At 37.4% G+C, this 20,777-nt stretch overlaps 1 protein-coding gene across 16 annotated transcripts in view; it reads right to left on the bottom strand.

Moving 5' to 3' along the window:
• The window catches only part of NAV3 (neuron navigator 3), a 619,870-nt gene that overhangs the window by 288,477 nt on the left and 310,616 nt on the right, over positions 1-20,777 (bottom strand). For 11 of the 16 annotated variants that reach the window (XM_060777411.2, XM_060777413.2, XM_067469105.1 and 8 more), the window contains exon 1: positions 10,538-11,184. The exons of 3 other annotated variants lie outside the window; for them this stretch is intronic. In XM_060777411.2, coding sequence (XP_060633394.2) covers positions 10,538-10,780 — 243 coding nt within the window. In that variant the 5' untranslated portion in view covers positions 10,781-11,184. Of the gene's footprint in view, positions 1-10,537; positions 11,185-20,777 lie in introns of those variants that run through there. 2 more of the 16 variants (XM_060777417.2, XM_067469110.1) reach the window with 1 other exon arrangement.

Genomic DNA, 20,777 nt, shown 5'->3' with positions numbered 1-20,777 from the left:
GGTTGCCTTTGAAGACTGCTCGGAAGCTTCAAATGGTCCAACGCTCGGCAGCCAGGTTACTAACAGGAGCGGCACTCAGGGAGCATACAACTCCTCTGTTGTGCAGCTCCACTGGCTGCCAGTTTGCTACTGGGCACAATTCAAAGTGCTGGCGTTAGCCTATAAAGCCCTAAACGGTTCTGGCCCTACTTACCTCTCCAAACGCATCTCCTCCTATGAACCAACTAGGACATTAAGATCATCTGGGGAGGCCCTGCTCTCAGTCCCGCCTGCATCACAGGCACACCTGATGGGAACGAGTGACAGGATCTTCTCAGTGGTGGCCCCTCGGCTGTGGAATGCCCTTCCTATAGATATCAGATCGGCCCCATCCCTATTGGTGTTTCGGAGGAAAGTGAAGACATGGATGTTCGAACAAGCATTCGATTAAGCAGTGTAATGAATATAGGAACACGGATTAATGGATGATGAGATTGGATTCTGATTTTACTGATGAGATGCTAATGATTGTTATATTGTTGTTTAATTGTTGATGATGCTATTGTTTTAACTGTCCCATAATCATTTTATGATGTTTTGCATTGAATTTTGCTGTTGTTAACCGCTTTGAGTCACCTGAGGGCTGAGAAAAGCGGTATATAAATGAAGTAAATAAATAAATAAATAAATTTTCAAAAGCCAAACTTGGGCAACAGCTAATACCTGACCACAGAACTTTGAAAATCTGTGATTAACAGCTGAGCCTAAGGTCCCATCTACACTGCCATATAATGCAATTTGAATTGCATTATAATGGTCAGTGTAGACTCATATAATGCAGATTGAACCACATTGAACTGGATTATATGAGTCTACACTGCCATATAATTCAGTTTAATGTAATTAATCGGCATTCTGAAACTGGATGATATGGCAGTATAGATGGGGCCTAAGACTGGATCTACACTGCCATATAATGTGGTTTCAGAATGCAGATTAACTGCTTTGAACTGGATTATAGGAGTCTACACTGCCATATAACCCATTTCAATGCAGTTAATCCCTATTCTGAAACTGCATTATATGGTAGTGTAGGTGGAGCCTAAGAAGTGAACAAAATTTAATGAGCTACATAACTTCAGTGACTTCAAACAATTTCTCTTCATATGCACCATGACTGATGGGCCCTGGTGAGATGCTTGTTCCAGGGTTTATGCTGTAGCTATAAATGGCCAAACTAGTGTTAGTTTGGGTGGAATATACATGTTTTAAACAAACAAATGAATGAATAAATAAATAGTTCCTATCCTTGCCCATCGCCTGGCATGGCCACATGCTTGTTCTAGTTATTTTTGACTACTGAAATCTCAGATTGACCCCAACCACTTTGAATCATGTTGATCCATTTTGAAATAAATTAGGCCAAACTAATCTGTTTAGATCCAAATTGACACTGTTGGTATCAGGCTTCAGACAGATTAATTGCACAGCCCTAATACTACAAAAAAATTAAGGATATCCCCTACACACAACACACAGGTAAAAGGTCCTGGAAAGTCATTTGATTCTGAACATTTTCCAGTAATAATGAAATAATGGGAGTGTTTTTCAAATAAATCCGATGTCACGATCAGTAACACAAATGCCCCATGTCTGGTTCATATTATATGCATTCACATTCTGTACTCAAGTGTCAATCTCTTTAAAGTAATACATCCTGAACACATAGTTTTCTGTCTAAGGTGGTGTTTCTAAACTATATTATCCACTGGATAACATTCTGAATTATTCTGAACAATCTGCGTTTGCAGCAGAAAATCCTGTTTACTGGTTGTCATACTTTGTCAGGAAATCCTATTGTTGCTGTTAGTGGTAAGTAAAAGTTTAACATGCTGATTTATGCCTTACTCACTCTAAAGCATGTATGAGCCATACAGACCCTTTCCTGCAGGATGAAAGCACTCCAGAGCAGTTGCTAAGAAGTTGGATTTCCATGCATGACCATCCTGATTACTAAGATGGGGTGGTTTTACAGATGTCCTATAAATCAAAGCCTGATGCACAACAGGAAGAAGAGGCTGCCAAGTCCTTGGGAGTCCAGCACAGCATCATCAAGATGTCGGACCAGGTGCTAGAAATGTGGAATGCAGCTTTCCTTAAAATATTTTAAGGGGAGAAATGCTCGGGAGATTCCATTGCCTCCTCTTGAACTCATTTTTGAGATGAATTCCAGCTGCATTAATTGGATATCTTCAGCTAAATAATGATTTTGGAAAGTGCTGAAAAGTGGACATTCCTAATGTAAAAACAGGCTGTATAGTATGAAAAACCACAGAAAATCAGAGTAGGCTCAAATCTCTGTGAGAAGTGGTCACAAATTTCCATAGATTATAAGAACAACCTTTATGCTGCAAAATCAGCCCAACTGATTAATTCACTTAGGAACAGTGAAAATACAGAGTGGGAAGATGCAGCTGTGGATGGTGATCAATCTCACACCAACCTTTGTGTGGAATTTATATGTGGAATACAAGAGTAGTCTCATCCTATCAGACCTCCATCAGTCGCAAAATGATTTTATTATGAACTCCTCTCCCAGAAAGGCTTGACCTCTCATTTTTCTCTACCTCCATCTATATTATTAGATGCCAGAATCAACTATTTTGAACCCTGATGCTACTTTTAAAAACTTTGCAAGTTTAACAGTTATTCAAGTAATCTTCCAGACCAGCAGTTCTGAGCCAGTAGATCAAGCACAGGGTTTTCATAACAATAATGTAATGACATTATTAATGTGATGGACATTATTAATAATGTCATCACATTTTGAAACAACAAATTGAATCTCTCTCCCCACATTAAGGTTGCAATGTTTTTGTACTTTAAACACACTGTAAATGATAAAGATAATAATGGGGTGTCACATGTAAGGACCTCATCAGACAGGGTTTGGGGACCGTCTCAGGACACTTCCCCACCAGTCCAGTGATGGATGGGCATGCTGTCCATTCCACAACATTGGATGGCAGAGGCCCTGCCCACAACAGAAGTGGAAGCTTCGTACAATGTTTCTCTCCCAACATGGGAGCCTGTCTGTGTTGTGCTGCCTCCAATGGAGTCATCATGGACCCTCGCCATGTGGGCAACAGGGAAGCATCTTCACAAGGGAGCAGTACGCTGGGAATGGATTCATCCTTCTGCTTCTCTGTTCTACAGCAAAGCCAAGAGAAGCAGGACTATTTGCCTAGTTCATATGATAAAGTCATACATGTGCTTCTCAGAATAAGTGGACTTTATTTCTGTCATGGTGGGACCCAGGTTCTCTGGTAGAACAGAAGATACAAAATATTGAAAATCTCTCTCCGAGGCAGATAAACACTGATATGATTTTCAACTTGGTCAGCATTTCTCATGTTTTATACATTCAGGCAGCAGACATGGTTATTAGTTGGCAGTTCTTCAGCCTTTTGTACCCACAGACTATATGATCCTGCTTAACCACTTCAGGATTAGGTTGCCTTTGATTTGACTGGCTTATTTTCCAAGTTCTCTAAACTCCGTTTATACAGTGCTTGCATAAGAGCCACAAGAAATCTGTGTGCTTCACACAGGGGAATTATGTACTTGTACATACCAGACAAAACATTGTGAATTCTTTCACTGAGAATTTCAATATGTTATGCAATCTTTCAACAAATTTGACCATTCCAATAAAAACATTTCTTAACAACTTAAAAAACCATCACAGTACTGTAAAATTCATTGAAAGGACCTGGTTGTTAGGAACAATAGCACCAGCTACTCTGGTCACAAAAGAGAAATAAGCAAAGCCATGCTGCTCTGTGCCAATATGAAGCTCAGACAGCTAGCAAAGCTTGGCCACTGTGTGGCTATGTAGAGCTAAACATGAAGAAAGAAAATATGATTATGAGAAAATCAGTTTGGCATGCAGAGATAGAAACATTAATGCTTAGAAGGCAATGTGAAGAGGTGGTGGGAAATTCAAAATGGTTCATCCAACTATTACCTCCTCTCTTCAGAGAAGAGAGGAGAAAGAATACTGTAGTCAATGGACTTTTAATGGCCAAAATTTGCCAAATTGTTTATTAACTCAGATTACATCATCACACTACAGAATGAATCCACTTTAAATCCAGTTTCTGCCTCCTGCAGAATTCTGGGATTTGTAGTTTAAGGAGGAGCCTTTAACAGCCTCACTAAACTATAAACCCCAGAATTCTGCAGGAGGCAGAAACCAGATTTCAAGTGGATTTATTCTCTAGTGTGATGAAGTAGTAAAAGATGAATATCAGAAGTGGTTGTGTTAAACTCTTTTTTACCATCCTAATGTCTAACATTACAGCACTCTGATTTCCACATAGAGAAGACTGATATTTGGACAACTATCTTTTATATAGTTTGGACAACTATCTTTGGACAACTATCTTTTATGGATTTACATGGGATGTAAATCATAAAAAATAATAATCGTTCAGATTCACAATATCTCATTTCTTATCTGTCCCAGAAGTTATAATACAGGAGAAAAAACATTAAATAATTTTGAGTTTAATTATTCAGATGCAAGCTAATCCTATAGTTTTAGTTTCTAAAATATATAGTGTTTTATTATACATTCACTACAATAATCTAGAAGAAATGAAAGAAATTACTAGAAAATGAAGTTTGTACGTATCTTCCAAAACCAGGGAACACTGCTTTAATTATTTCAAAGGTGATATTTATTTTCATTGTGGTTAAGTTATATCAACAATATTTCAAGTACTCAGTATTGGATAGAATATAGTCAACTGAAAACGTACACGCATAACAGCATGTGGCAATTCTGGTCCAAACGTATTAGCAAACAACCAAAACATAATGTTCCAGAAATAAAATTATGCTCTGCTTATTTTGGACATAGCAGTAAAATGCAATATAGAATACTAACTTGGTGCTGCAATTTTGACAGGATAGAAATGGCAGTGGCCTGAAAAATGGGTCAAATAATTTTAGTTGAAATAGCTTCCAGAATCTTTCCACTGATGGAAAACTTCACAGAAGTTAAGGTGATGAGAAATGCTCAAACCCATGATAACTACTAGGACATCTGTATTATGTTTGCCAATTATAATAGGTATGTCTCTATTCCACCCTTCAAAATGGATTCCTATGGAAATACACCATGGATTGATTATGATAATATTATATTGGGGCCTTTACAATATTTGTATCTCTGGCTAACTTTTGTTATTTCCAATTGCGTCTTTTAACTGTTGTGAGTTTTTGGTAAACATTTTTTACAGGGTTGTTGTAGGTTTTTTCAGGCTATATGGCCATGGTCTAGAGGCATTATCTCCTGACGTTTCACCTGCATCTATGGCAAGCATCCTCAGAGGTCTTGGAACAGTTTCTTCCCGTAGAGATGTCCACTGAACTTCCCTACGGGGAAAAACTGTTCCAAGACCTCTGAGGATGCTTGCCATAGATGCAGGCGAAACGTCAGGAGATAATGCCTCTAGACCATGGCCATATAGCCCAAAAAAACCTACAACAACCCAGTGATTCCGGCCATAAAAGCCTTCGACAATACCTTTTTTTTTTTTTTTTACAATTTATACATTTTCATTTTCTTCATCTGAAACATGTTGATGCATTTAAGACTATTAAATTATTTAACTAATTTAAATATTATAAACCTCTGTATGTCATACCCTAGAGTGCTGTTACAGAACTTCCTTCTATTAAAGATCCATTAGTTGTCCACCCTTGTATTTCAGACCACAGTTAAAAATCTTTATTTGTATAAGCTTTGGGAATATTCAAATATAAAAAATGATATTCCTATTGGCGATTGCCTAGATTACTTTTCCTTTCATTTCCCAGAAGTTTGCACACATGTGACTTACAAATCTGAAATTACAAATTTTAACTGATTTTAATGTATATCTTTAGCTAATGTGAGTCCTTAAGATTTATCACAATCACCACCACCACCCCCAGCTATTCAGCATATTGTTTGGGAACTTAAAACAAAGCGCAAACACAGCAGTTCCAAGTTAGGAAGAAGGATCTGGAGAGTCATGAACTGATTTATGCAGCTGCATTCCAAGTCAGACTTGGCAGTATACAAACGTCTGGGAGCCAACAAAGGTGTCAAAAGTCTCCAAAAAATAAGAAGGGTGATACACAAAGGCCACAGAGGAAGCAGCTGGGTGGCAAAACCAAAACAACCTGTACTGCATGCACTGACATGTGGAAAATACAAATTTATCTTGGAATTCAGAGCACTTTGAGGCTATATTTAGAATGCACCACTGGTTTCCTACATGTCAGTCATAATACCTTTCTGATAGGAAAGGTTAACAACTATACGATTTCTAGAGTTGCATTTCTAATTCACTTTAAAAGCCAAACTAAAATCTGAAAGCAGCAGCCAAATATAAATGTAAACCAGATGATTAATTCAGATTTTCCATTTATCTTTAACAGATAGAGTCATCATTTTTCCTCAAATATGAGAGTTCCCACATACCCAATTATATTCCATAATTGCCCAAACACAAGCAGATTTTCCTTGCCTTTGGAAATTCTGACAAGGTATTCATTACACTTTGAGTGAAAGAATTTTTATCTGATCTGTGTCACTGGAAACATTCCTAAAGGTATAAAAATATACACTAGGAATACCATGTGTTTAATACATTTGCTAATACCTAAGAAATTTACCTAGAAATATAACTTAAGCTTTGAGGAGCAATGATGCAGAATACATATCTGTTTCTGATAAGCTGAAATATAAACCTAATGGCAAGGCTCAATTCACAAAATACAAAATGACCATTAGTTTATGTCTGGAGTTCTGAACTTGGGATCTCCCTAAACACATATCTGTGGGTAAAAATCCAAATACAAGTGTCTGAATCCACTTGGTCATCCACTGACTTGCTTACTGAATGATAAATTAATATTTATGTATAATCCAATTATTTAATTGCTTTATCCTAGCTGGGATTACCAATAAGATCCAATGAAGATCTCTCATGTTATGTGACAAGTTCTGAACGACTCCCCAAATCCCCAATGATTGACCATGCTAGCCATGTGTTCCCCATACCCACTCTAGGCAACATAATTTAAATGTCCATTTATTCTTCTTGCAAGGCAAAAAGAAGCAATCATATTTTACTCTGTCCACACTTCAGATTTAAACTTGTTTCAGGGACTTATAAAAGATCTTTACCACAAAACTCTCACTAAACATATAGAAGCAATATATGTTTGTAACAGTTGAAGCTATTGTGTAAATCAACTATTTGAAAAGCAGGCACAAACACTGTGCAATGCTGAAAGCCAAAACTGCTACTTTAGCACAAAAGCCATCAATTTCCTTTTGGAAAAGACTATTTAGCCACAGGAAAAAGCTGATATTTTATGCATAATTGCAACCTAACATAACAAGCTATAATAGAGATCAGCCAAAGTACTTAAATTTGGCTGATTTAGAACCATTGTATCAATTGAGCTAGAGTTTCATTAAAATCAAGAAGATGACACATCAGTCTTTAACCTTCTTTATGTAGAAGCCCTTTGGATTTCAGTAGAAATTACATCAAATCAATGTGCTTGAGACAACAAATTAACTTAAGAGGATTGGTTTATTGATCTGCAACCCAACAATTTGTCACCTCAAAAATATATAAGGTCTAATCTCAGTCAACAATGTTAGTTGCTGCTCAATACAAGTTGCACATAAGAAAGGCATCTGAGGATATGGAAGTGGCATTCAGGCTTCAAGAAGCAAAATTCCACCAATGGAATTGGGCACTCTTGGATTTCTCCTAAAGAATTCCAGAAGTTTGAAGAGCTTTCCTCCCTGTTCTACTTGAGAAAACTGTGAGCACATCTCCATTCAATTGATGGAAGACAATCTTCTGTGAACAGGAACACACCTTTGAACCCCACTCAAACCATAGTCGAGGACAATGATTCTCAAACTTTGGTCCTTAAGATGTTTTGGACTTCAATTCACAGAAATCCTAGCCAGCTTACCAGCTGTTAGGAATTGTAAGAGTTGAAGTCCAAAACGCCCGAAGAACCAAAGATAGACAACCACTGGTCTAGAAAATTGCCTATCAAAGGGACTACAAAATGAAGTGATGCAGAAAAGCAGTCAACAGGACAGAAAACCATGGTGATTTCAATGGTTCATAAAAAGCTTCATTGGAATTAGTACATGGTGCTGAACAACAATGCACTTTGACCTTAGGAAAGTATCTATTGGACTAAAACTCCCATATCCAGAAAAATAAAGCTAGATTGGCCATGACCATACAGGCTTGAGGCATATGGGAGTGAATGTCCAAAAAAGTAAATGCTCTAAACTTGAATTGTACCCTTGAACTCTGTAAATTGCCTTATGTATCAGTCCTGCTTCATAGCACTCCATAAGCTTTGTAATCAAATGCTGTGAGAGCCAGAGATATGTGCAAAGGTTGCAAACACAGCTTCTCAGTGTTTAGATGTTGGTAAAATGCAAAGTTCCATATCACATGTATGTAAGAGGTCTGGGAAGGTGACAACTGCCACTTGGATAATGGCATAAGGAAAGTCTTACATCCTGGCCAATGGTTATTGAAATGAGGGGTGGGAGTGGTATATCATTACATAGCAACTCATGGGCAACCATTCCTGAAGGAGGAACTCAATACCTCCTTTCACAACATGAATAAATATGAAAAAATAGTGACGCTAATGTAACCTTTGGTTATGTCAGAGTAAACCGAAAAGAACATATGCCAAAGTCTCCATCATCACAGTAAGGAACAGACTGTGAGCACAGTTCAGAAAATGTTAACATCCCATCCCATACAGAAGAATGTATAAGCATTTAGGATGCTCCCATCATTTTCAATAGTGCCTTAGGTGGAAATATTTTCTAGAATGATTAACAATAAAAATGAAACTGCTTGTGTTCAGCTTTTTTAAAAGTGAGAAACCTGGGATCTCCTTTTTCAAAGCAATGCTCTTGACAAGTGATAACATTTAAAAAACCTGCTTCCTCATAGTAACCTGGGAAGATATTATATTAAAGAAAACATTCTTTATCCTTTTCATTTATTAAAAAGTACACAGGGTTCCATCATAACTAAGATTCTGCACATGCACTCCAGCCAAAGGTTTTGACTCCATCAAAATGTTTGCTGAGGAAAACACGCAGTTCTTCTTATTCAATAAAAAAAGATATTAATGTGGAGCAGTGGAGAAGGAAAATAGTTGTGAACCTGTTACACCAAGGCTTTTACCCAAGCAAGTAAAAAATCCCAGAACTATTGCCCCATTCATAAGTGATCCTTTCAAGTCTCAATGGACATCCTACTTTCACAAGCCATTGTTATTAACTAACACGTCCCTCACCTTATATCATTAGCTGAAATTCAAATAGTGGCAATGAAACAAAACTATTTTTAACTGGCCAGTTGCTTTATTGCATTTTTGTTTGTTGTTCTGTGCCTACAAGATATTTCCTACTTATGGTGACATAACATGAACCTATCACGGGGCTTTCCTTGTAAGGAGGTTTCTCTTTGCCTTCCTCTGAGGCTGAGAGAGTATAACTTCCCAAGGCCATTCAGTAAGCTTCCATGGATAAGTAAGGATTTGAACCTTGGTTTCTAGAGTTTTCATCTCAATGTCAAACCACTATACAACACTGTCTTGTATATCATTTGAATGAACTGCAATGTGTGTAGGGTCTTCTGTCAACTAAAAGGCAACCTTATGAATTTCATAAGATTTTCTTTGGCAATAAATACCCAGGGGAAGTTTTGCTAGTTACTTCCTCTGAAATATAACCTACAACACCTGATATCCCTACAAAGGACTTTTAGAAAAAATTAAAACAAATACGTCTTTCTAAATATCTTAAACTAGTAAAAAAATTAGGATGCATGCTATAAGGTATAATACCCTGGTTTTAATATTCAAAAGGACTTGTGAAATATTTAAGATCCCCAGTAAAGTAAATGCTTTTTTTCTGATATCAAAATTATATTGCTATATAAAAGGTACTTAAGTATAAATATCAATGATCAAAAAATCCACCAGAAACAAAGGCTGAAAAAGACTATACTGTCTCACTAGTAAATTCTTTATAGAATATCTATATTTTCTGGTTTCTAGAAAATATCTAGCTATACAGGCTCAGAAACAGAAAAAATATCAAGAGTGTTTGTTGTTGTTTTTCAGTCTGGAAGCACTTCCCTCCGGGAACCAGGGTGAGCGTGGGAACTCTGTGTTTCTTAAAATACAGTACACACATCAGCCAAATGTCAATATTTCCTTAACCACTGTCATTTCACAGCTCTGCTTATCTGAGGCTCTGCATGAGATTCAAGACATTACTAAATAAAAAAAAGATCATTTACCACCTCCCATCTAGCTCACTGTGTGTATTGCATATACACTTCTCACACCCAACACAATATTAGACAAACATCAAGTATAAGTAGGTCACTTTCTCCAAAGTTCATCTCTGCAGGTAAAGTTCAGAACTAACCTTGCTATCCTCTGTCTCCTTGGTTTTTCCTTGGAGTGCTTTGATTTCTCCAAAATCACAGGCTGAGTTTAATGCAAACTGACAGGAAAGCATTGAGCTCTCTGCCCTAGGAAGCTCCAGAGACTTTGATGAATATTGCTGTGACCTGCTCGTGCCAAGATTTGGTATTGGATGGGCTGTATGAACAGGCTTTGAACCCATAGGTGGCTGCCTTAGCTTTGAGGCAACACCAAAGACAGGCATGGCTTCTGTAAAGGTCTCCACTTTCTGCCCAAAAAAAATGAAAGAAAATTGCTTCTCTGAACCTCAGCTGAGTAGACGTAAGCTTCAGCAGATTCCAAAATGAATGCTTTAAATAAAAGTTACAGTCATCTTTTGAAAATTGTAAAAACAATATAACGAATTTTCACAAAGAGGCAAGTCTTTTTGTTCATCCCTGTTCTTTGCTCTCCTGCACAAACAGTACTGAGTGAGTCAGTGGCTGTGTAAGACTAAACTCTCCTTGGGGCGTGAACTTTCCTTGAAGGTAACTGCCACAAAGCCGTCTGTCTGGGATTAAAGAGCTCATAAATTTTCTGTTTTGTTTCCTTACACCCTTAATTTGCTATCCATTAGCAGAAAGAGAGGAGATCAGAAGAAAGAAACATCCTCAGTTGGAGAGAGCTGAGTCCAACACTGGAAACAGACCTTTTCCTGACTATATAAATAACCACCCCACATCTTTTAAAAATCATTTTGAAAGAGAGAAAAAAATGAATCCAAGTGATCGCCAAAGCAAGCAGCTGTTAGAAGTGTTTTTAGCCGGAAACAATCATTGCAATGAAGCTGTTTGTCCCATTCCCAACTATTTTTCATTGCTGACAGCCATAAATTACATTATTTCATTCCCTTTTCTTCCCATGAAATCAGATTAAATTCACAGATAAAGTAACAGATTCTGATTTGTGTATTGATTATGCATATGTATTTGCTGAAATAAATCAATTCATATAAAATGCTAAGGGAAGCAAACATATATGCATCATTTTAAGATTTTCTCCTGATAATTTTCAGAAGTATCCTGTTTATCTTGGAATTTGCAAATACACTGTGAGTTGCACATTCCAAAATGAATGCCATGTTTCATCCACTGTTCATCTACAATATGTAAAACTCTGATTTCCAGACAAAAAGATATGAAAGAATTAATGTTCAAGTAGGACAAGAACCATTATAAATGTAATGCTCTTTCCATTTAAAATTTAATACTATTGAGTAATCCCACTAACTCAATTGAAATCTCTCCTAGAACAACCCATCTCTCCTACAAAACCAGACTGAAGCATGATTATTTTGAATAGCAAACAACATTTTCTGACAGGAATGTATATTTCTGTACTTAAATGTTATTTTTGTTATGCAGAAAATATTTTTAAAAAACATTCTGTGCAGAAAAAATGTTTTTGGCACAAGACAACTACCTGAGAATTTTGTGGAGAATAAATGCTAAACCATTAATAACCTTTAAAAGCTGCATGGTTTTCAAAGAATTTTTTAGCAGTGGAAAGAAAATTGTTTAACTTATTCATAATAATAATAACAACACTTTATTTATATTCTGCCCTTCTCATCCCGAAGGGGATTCAGGGCGGATCACAGTACACATACACGGCAAACATTAAATGCCGCTTTGTATAGACAATACACAGACAGAACAGAACAGGAGGTGCCATGGAAGGTTGGGCTTGAGTCCAGGGGGTGCTGTTGCTCCATCCTCTATGACGAAGAGCCGTCAGGACTTCCACCTTTCTTTTGGTCGCCTAGCATTCTCTGATCTTCTTTTTTTATGGCATCGCAAAACACCTCCCCCGCTTTTTTAGCGGTACCTAATTTCTCTAATCACAGCTAAAGCTGTTTTCGCACTGCTTAGGTAAACAATGAGATAGGGCTGACAGTTGGCTGCTCACGCCAACCCAGGGCTTCGAACTTGCAACCTTTTTGGTTGTGATATCTTATAATTGCTGATGATTTACCAGCTGTGCTAAACCTCCAGCCCTACTACTTTCATCACTACTTTGAAGGAGAAACTTTATGAAGAATTGCATCCCAAGTATGTATGATCCTTCAGGAATCCTGACAACTTATGGTGACCACATACATTGTATAGGTTTTTTGGGGGGAACAAGGAATATTCAGAGGCTGTTTTGCCAGTTTCTTCCTGTAAAATAACCCATAGCACACAGTTTTCATGGGCAGACTTCCATCTAAGTACTCACCAAGCTGACTCAGCTTAGATTCCAAGATCATATAGGATCAGGTGCCTTTAGGGCAGAGGTTCTCAATCTGTGGGTCCCCAGATGTTTTAGCCTTAAACTCCCAGAAATCCTAACAGCTGTTAAACTGGCTGGGATTTCTGGGAGTTGTCGGCCAAGACACCTGAGGACCCATAGGTTGAGAACCACTACTTTAGGGTATTTAGTTCACCTCAGTTATTGACCAGGAGAATGCACAACTGAATAAAGACCTGGGATAATCTTGGATTTCAGGATTCAATAATTGTCTTGTTAATGTCACTGTCTCTAAGTCTCAGTTCTTCATGAGGAAAGTGTTGACCTATTATGAAGGCTGTAAGGAGAATGAATATTATAAAGGAACTTGAGAATTAGGAATGCCTGATAAATAGAAATGGGCTAAATATAAGATTAGAACCACTTACATAAGTGTAATTGAAGTGCATGGCACTTGTTGAACTTTTTTTTTTTTAGTCAATCCTCCTTTCATGTGGTCCTCTTTTCATCTTGTCTTTCACTTTGCTAGGGATTATAGTATTTTCCAGTGAGTCACATCACCTCTTGAATGTCTAAATTATAACAGCCTCAGTTTAGTCTTTTAAGCTTCTAGTGAGAGTTGAGGCCTGGTGCTGGATTCATTTATTTCTTTTTTTGGCCGCCCATAGTATCTATAGAACTTTCCTCAAACACCACATTTCTTCTTGTCCACTTCCTGCACTGACCTGCCTTCACATTATTACATACAAATTGTTATTTGTTAGCCACCATTTATCTGAAATGCCACCAATTTCAATGGTTTTAATCTAAGTAGCACTAAGATTGCATTTAGTTCATCAAACTGAATGATGAACACAAACACATTGCTTGTAAATTTCTTTTGTTTATACTGCATATTATGTATTACTGCCAAGCTTTTAGGAACTTAAGTGTCTGGTCTAGTTTATACATCTGACCATTTGCCTCATGCATAAAGAGACTTCCAGGATGTTGCAACACATATTTGATCTTCAATTTAGCATGCCTCCACAAAACCAACCAAGGGCGTGGCGCCCTCTTCCCAACGGCATAAGGAAACGATCAACTGGCCAGGGCATGAAAGTCTCCAAATTTGGTCTTGTGAAGGAAATTGTGGGAACTAGGCAGCTTTAATGTTAGAATTAATAGCTGCATGACAAGAATGAAGAAGATGGTGGCCATCTGTAAGTCAGCTGCGTGGCTAGAAAAATAGGCACGATCAAACCAGCTGAACAATATCCATAAAAGAGCTGGTCAAAAGGCAGGCTGTGAATGGATATGCATAATTTTTGCTCAGGTTTATAAGCTGGAAGTTTCAGAACTAAAGAAGGAATGGAACATAAAATGAAGAATCAGCAAAAAAGCGACCCAGACTTTTGAATATGATTTCAAAGACACATTATATTGATCTGGAAACTCTGAACAAATTCTAATCATTCTCACAAAACACACAAACACAGTTGCTAAAACAGTGACACACTTAGTGTCACTTGACCTTTGTGGAATTTTGTCAAGTCTAATTTATTCTGTGTGATTTGCTTCAAGTATTTCCTGAGCTGCATCCGCTAGCTCCCTTTAGCAGATATTAAACAGATACTATAGATTAAAAAAAACTACTGCATATTTACTCAAATCTAATGCTCACCTCTTTTGGCTAAGTGACCTTGTCAAAATTGGGGTGTGCAAAATTGGGATTCACATACTGTAATGTTAGTGCTGAACCAAAGCAAAAGGAGAAGGTACTTCAGGAGCTGCATGTGGATCTCCTCTTTGAAGGGTGTCACCTGTAATTAAATGGCCAGGACTCATTGCTATGCAATCCTGGGATTTATAGTTTGGTGAGGCACCAGCATTCTTTAGCACAGAAGGCTCAAAATCTTGTCAAACTGCAGCCCCCAGAATTCCATAACATTGAACAAAGGCAATTAAAGTGGATTCATTCTACAGCATAGATGCACCCCAAAGTTTTATTTTCAATTGCTGGAAGTTTTGGTGTTGTAACACAATTGTTTATAATGAAGGAATTATAAGCAGGCAGCAACAGTAATACACACCTTTTTTGGCCAAATTACAAGCAGCACACTTTTTGCCACTGCACATTACATTCAGCAGAAAATACTTTTTTTGGTTTTAGCGTTTTGAAAATTGAGGTGCACATTAGATTAGTTGGTGCATTAGACTCAAGTAAATACAGTAATCTTGTGATCTGGAATTTTTAGCAGTTTTGGATAAAGTTTTTCATGTTAAAGTTCTGCAACAAAAACAACAATGTCACAGTACTATAGTATTTAATTAGAGCATGGGTTATCACAGACAATAGCACACTTCAACACATTAAATTCCCGGCGCACTTCATCACATCACATTTCCGGTGCAGATAAAAGCTAGCATTTCAATCTTTTCCCAAAATTCAAAAATACTTTGACACCCCAACACATCTAGAAATATGTACTCAGTGCCCCCCAGACCCCCCCCCCCCCCCAGCATTTGTTAGATTGAGTGCTTACCTGTATATTTCATTTTTACTGGGGTTGGAGACCAAAAATACATTATTTTTTAAGATGTTATCTCATAGGGGAAGATATAGGTTTTATTTGAAAAGTTTTCCAGAGAGTAATGTATTGTTGAAGGCTTTCCAGAGAGTGCCTTTCCCTTCTTTAGTTAATAACATTGTTCTCCAGCTCCATTTCCTGGCATCTCTTGTTTCTATTATATTTTGTCTCTTCCTTTCTACCAAACTTGTTGTCTTCTATCTTGCAACAATTTCTCAAGCATAATATTCTCACTAAAATGCTTCTGGGATCTGGTTAGAATGTGTATTTCAAGTTAGAATCAATAATAATCACCTGTAGTTGAGAAGCATCATCTCATTCTTACAATAGTTATGTCAGAAAAATCATGATTTGTGCCCAGAAATATATAGCAACACTGCTGAGACAAGAGCATGGTACAACCCCACTAACCAGGCCCAGTAGCAGTCTGGCTGCAGCTTTTTGGGCCCACCGAGCTTTTAAGAATTTCACAAAAATGATCATCAATCTATACATCTCTATCAATATCTATCTATTCATATAATAAAAGTGAAAATATGTATGCAAGTATGCGTGCATGCATGTATCTATTTATTTTTTAAGATGGCTGTCACATCCAGATAGCCCTGTGACTCCTGCCAAAAACAGATCGTGACAAAATTTGCCACACCAACACCCCCCGCCCCCATGACCAACAGAAAATATTGGTGAGGTTTGAGGATGTGGTCCCAAGATGATGGGAGTTGCAGTCCACCAACTTCCAAAGAGCACTGTACCTCCCAACAATGGATTTAGACAAAATTTGGCACAAATCTGACCCATGACCAAAATACAATACTGGTGGGGTTTGGTGTTTGTTTGTGTGTGTGTGTGGGGGGGGGGGGTCCTGTATTTCTGCATTGGGGGTTTGTTTTCTTTTCTTGTTAATCTTACATCTCTGTAGCAGTTATTATCTCTTAATGTCATGTAAAACCCAACGTTTTTATTTTCTTCTCTTCTTTTAAAAAGTCAGTAAGTGCTGTCACTCTTCTTAAATTACCACTTCATCAGACCATTCCATGCTGATTTAACCCCTCTTCAGGCATGGTATTCTTCTTAACCTCAAAGAATATTTCTCACTTGGAGTTATGTTGAGTCTCATCGGAAAGCCATTTGCATCTTCTTTTGTGAATCTCCAATTAATTTATTTTCTGTTTTTGCTGTTCCTGCTTCTTCAAAATTCCACTCATTGTATCTTCCATATGCTGCATATCTTTCTTTGTGTCTTGTTGACCTTTATTTAAATATTCCTCAGCCTGTGTAATTCTTGTCAATCTTCATTTCCAAATTTTTCATTCCACCTGTAACAGTTCTCAGTGGGTCAAATTTTCTCTCATTGGATTTTCCTTTTGTGAAAGAGATCATCTCCTGGTAGATTCTTTCTAGTCTTTCTGGTCTTTAAATCTTGGTTATGACATTGCAGTCATTTCTGTAAAGCTGTCTTTTTTTTAAAAAAAATGTCTAATTTCCAAATATGTCTCCTCTGGCCATTTTCACTTTTAATGCACTGTTGCTTACAGCCTTTTTAGTTGATTCCCCATTTTCTGTATTTCAAGCAGTATTTCAAGCTCTATGTTTTCTCTATAATGTTCTCTATGGATTTATCTCTATGGTTCATTTCTATAGTTACTTCCAGTCTTATGTCCTGTTTGGAATCAGTCCAGAGGCTCCATGCACTTCCAGAATGTTATTGCTATCAAGTTTTTAAACAATTTTAGTTCCCATGGTTCTTACAGTATAATCTTTTTAAAAACTATAATTAAATCACTACAAAGGCATGTGGATGAGGTACAGCAAGTTTGATGGTCAAAGGGGGTGGATAGGAAAGGGAGGGAAGGGGGGAGGGAGTATACCTAGGAAGAGGGGAATGTACCAAGGGAAAAGATAAGGGAAAGTAGGGCCAGGTAGGTAGTGGGGGACGATTTGTTTGAATCTTTAACAAATTAATTCACGCTCACCTTTTGTAGTTGGTCTCACCAGATAGTTTTATCAGGCAGATGTAGAAAACAGTACCATTAATTAGATTATTGTAGTTCTTTTTTATCTCAACAATTTCTAATGAAGGAAAAATAATACAGTTTACCTCTCAGAGATGTCTTGTCCATAAAGTCTGTAGGCTTACAGCATATTTAAGGGCATGTTTAAATTTGTTTTTTAGACATACAAATGTAGTATTTTAAGAAGTGAAGTGAATTGAAGCTACTTTTGTCTACATCTGCTTGCATGACAAGGTCGCTAGGGTATGTACGCAATGTTTCCCCCTCTGCGCTCCCCTTCTCCTGTCTCAGTGGGGAAGGTAAAATCCTTTATTTATTTCAAGGTCTCATTTAAAGAGTAAATATTCACAACTGTGAAGTAATCCATACTTTTCAATTGTTCCTGCATGATATGTACTCTCTCTATTTTTCACTAGTCTATCAAATTAGATGTACATTTGTACCTAAGAAGTATATGTGCAGACTTTTTGATTACATAATAACCTCTTTTTCTAGAATGCTGATAAGACAGCGGTACTTGCCATTAAGGGTTTTAACCTAGCATTGGAGATGTGTCAAATAGTTCTAGATGGGTTTATACTGCCCCTGAAAGACTATATTTGCACCTTGGAAATGTTCCTAGGTCTATCTCTCCAAATGTCAGCCCAGGTAGATGCCCACTGCCCCCCCTCCCTTCCTAGAAACAGAAGACCTAAAGATGGTAGTTCACATGCCAGTAACTTCAAGGTTGGACTACTGCAATGGACTATATGTTAGGCTACCTTTGTTCAAAGTTCAGAAATGCCAATATATTGGGTCAGTATATGGCTGGCATATTGGTTCTTGAGAAATCTAGGGGTGAACATATTACACCTTTAGTAAAGTTACTCCACTGATTGCCAATTAGTTTCCGGACAAAGTGTTGCTTTAGATCGTCAAAGACTTACATGGTTTGGGTCCAAGTTACCTACAGGACAGCCTTCTCCAATACAATTGGCACCCTAGGACAGTGAGATCCTCTTCAGAGTGTCTACTTCAAACTGCCAGAAACTGATTGGCAGCTGTCACCTGGAGGACATTTTCATTGCCCCACGACTGTGCAATGACTTGCTGAAAGAGATTTGAGCTAAATCAGCTGTCAGAATTCAAGACATGATTGAAGACCTATCTCTTCCAGCAGGCCTACCCAGTCAATATTTAATTGTGAATTTTAACCTGCATTTTATTGGTGTGGTCTTGTGTGTATGTTGTTATAATAGTAGTGTGCCTTATGTTGATGGACCCAAAATGATTTTGAACAGATATTTATAGGAAGGCAAATGCAGATGAAGTATAAGCTCCTAGAACTACCTTCAATCCTTCAACAAAGCCATTTATGGAGTACTATTTAAAAAAAAAAACCTTAACAGTGAAGACAAATTTACTGGTTGTGTGCCAAGAAGTGGGGAGGTGACAAGCTAATACTTTCATGTTCTAGAAATGGACTTTTCTCTCCAAGGATAATGACTCTGAGCTCTTTGATGCTGTTCAGTTTTTGTTACTATTGGTTAGGTTCAGAGTTTCAAAAATCACAGTTGTGCTGGCATTCATTTCTGGACTATAGTACAGAAAATTACTCCATACGGTTCCCATTCCTATTTTAAAAAGGGGAGAGGGAGCAGAAACATCTGTTGTAGTCATGAACAGTCTTGGCCAACTTTAGCAGCAGCAGTTGGATACTTTGAAGTCAATCAACTCTGCTATCACCAACAGATATTCTTACAGTCACTGGAAATTCCAACACAGAAGATTGCAAGTTAAGTCATACAAAATTACAAGCAAAACAACAGGTGAGGGGAACCATTTGTGCTTACTGAAAAGAGAAAAGGAAAGAGACAGTTTAACAGCCTAGTACAGATGCAGAATAGTTCAACTTACTTTAGCAGTATGACCCTTGGAGACATGCAAGTATGATTTCACAGAGTTACAAATAGGTCTATATAAGAGTACAGCAGTGAATCTTGATTAGAAGATTTAGTACTGGGTCAAATGCTAATTGCTGGATTTCTTTCTTCTTTCTCTCTCTCTCTGGAAACCACCCCTGGGTATGCAAAGCAACAGAGATTGTAACTCATAAACCAGAATTTATACAAATACAGTTTTATGTGCTTCCAATTACAATGAAAAAAGTTGAGATTTCTTCAAAATCACATCTACTTCTGCTGAACACCATGATTTCAAGTGAAAGATTATAAATGGTAACACAGAAGACAACTGCTTAAAATGATCATATCTTAACTGATAAATCCTTAAAAAATAGAAAGAACCTCTTAAAGGCAACACCACTGTAGTGCCATTGGAGAAAGGGAAAAGATATATCACAAAACAAATAAAAGCCACAGTAAAATGATGGAGTCTTTGGCTTTTCTTGATTTACTTTAAAATGGGCAATATCCCTTTATAATTTAAAAATAGATAGCTTTCTTTGCTATGAAATTTTGTAGCAAATCATTAAATGCACTACTGTATAGTAACTTAAGAAAAATATTGCATTTCCTACATAATACAATGAGTCAGCATGCTGATTCAAATTCGCATCAACCAAAATGGTCAGTGTATGGCCTATGATTACTGTTCATTCCAACTATGTAAACTGAATGAAAAGTACATATTGTCAAGTATATGTTGTGACAGTTTCATTCACCTCTATTTCTCGTATGTGGCTGCTGCCCCCTAGGCTGCCAACCTATGCTGCTTACCTCCTTTTTAAGGAAGGATCTTTTGAGAGGTAAGGATAACTGCCAGAAGAAATCTAATTTGAAAAATTATGCAATTGATAACAGCACTAGGGATAATTCATCCACTACTGAAGTTTCATTGGAGCTAGATTTGTGTGATGGACCTGCAGCCATTTATGCACAGATTTTATGATTTCTTCTGAAACCAACATCATCCCTGTTCCAAAGCCAGACTTTTATCATGCCATTCATGCATCCTTTAGAAACAGTATCAAGTGATCTCAGAATTGGCCTATGCTGTTTAAATTAAATCATCAATATCTGTCCCACAGAATTATAGAGTTGGAAGAAATCACAAGGGCCATCTAGTCCAATCCCTTGCCATTCAGGGATGCCCAGCCAAAGCATTGTCAACAGATGGCAATGCTGAACCCTTTTTCTTTTCCTGTTTTCACTGAAATATGCTTCACCAATTTCTGTGAAATTAAAAAGTCTCTTGTTAGCAATAATTCTTGGGGACTACAGTGCCATCTTCCAAATTTATTTGTTTACTCTCACTTAACAGAAATTATAGTATAGTTTATCTTGCATCTCCATTTCAGGCAGAAGTGTGTGGAAAGCCTATTCAAAAGCCCTATGCACTTCCACATCGCCCTAAAAGAGCTGACCTAACAAACAAAGGAGGTCCACTC

The sequence above is a fragment of the Anolis sagrei genome, chromosome 5 (genome assembly GCF_037176765.1).
Source record: "Anolis sagrei isolate rAnoSag1 chromosome 5, rAnoSag1.mat, whole genome shotgun sequence".
In the NCBI taxonomy this organism is placed as follows: Eukaryota; Metazoa; Chordata; class Lepidosauria; order Squamata; family Dactyloidae; genus Anolis; species Anolis sagrei.
This window is presented reverse-complemented; position numbering and strand designations above follow the sequence as displayed.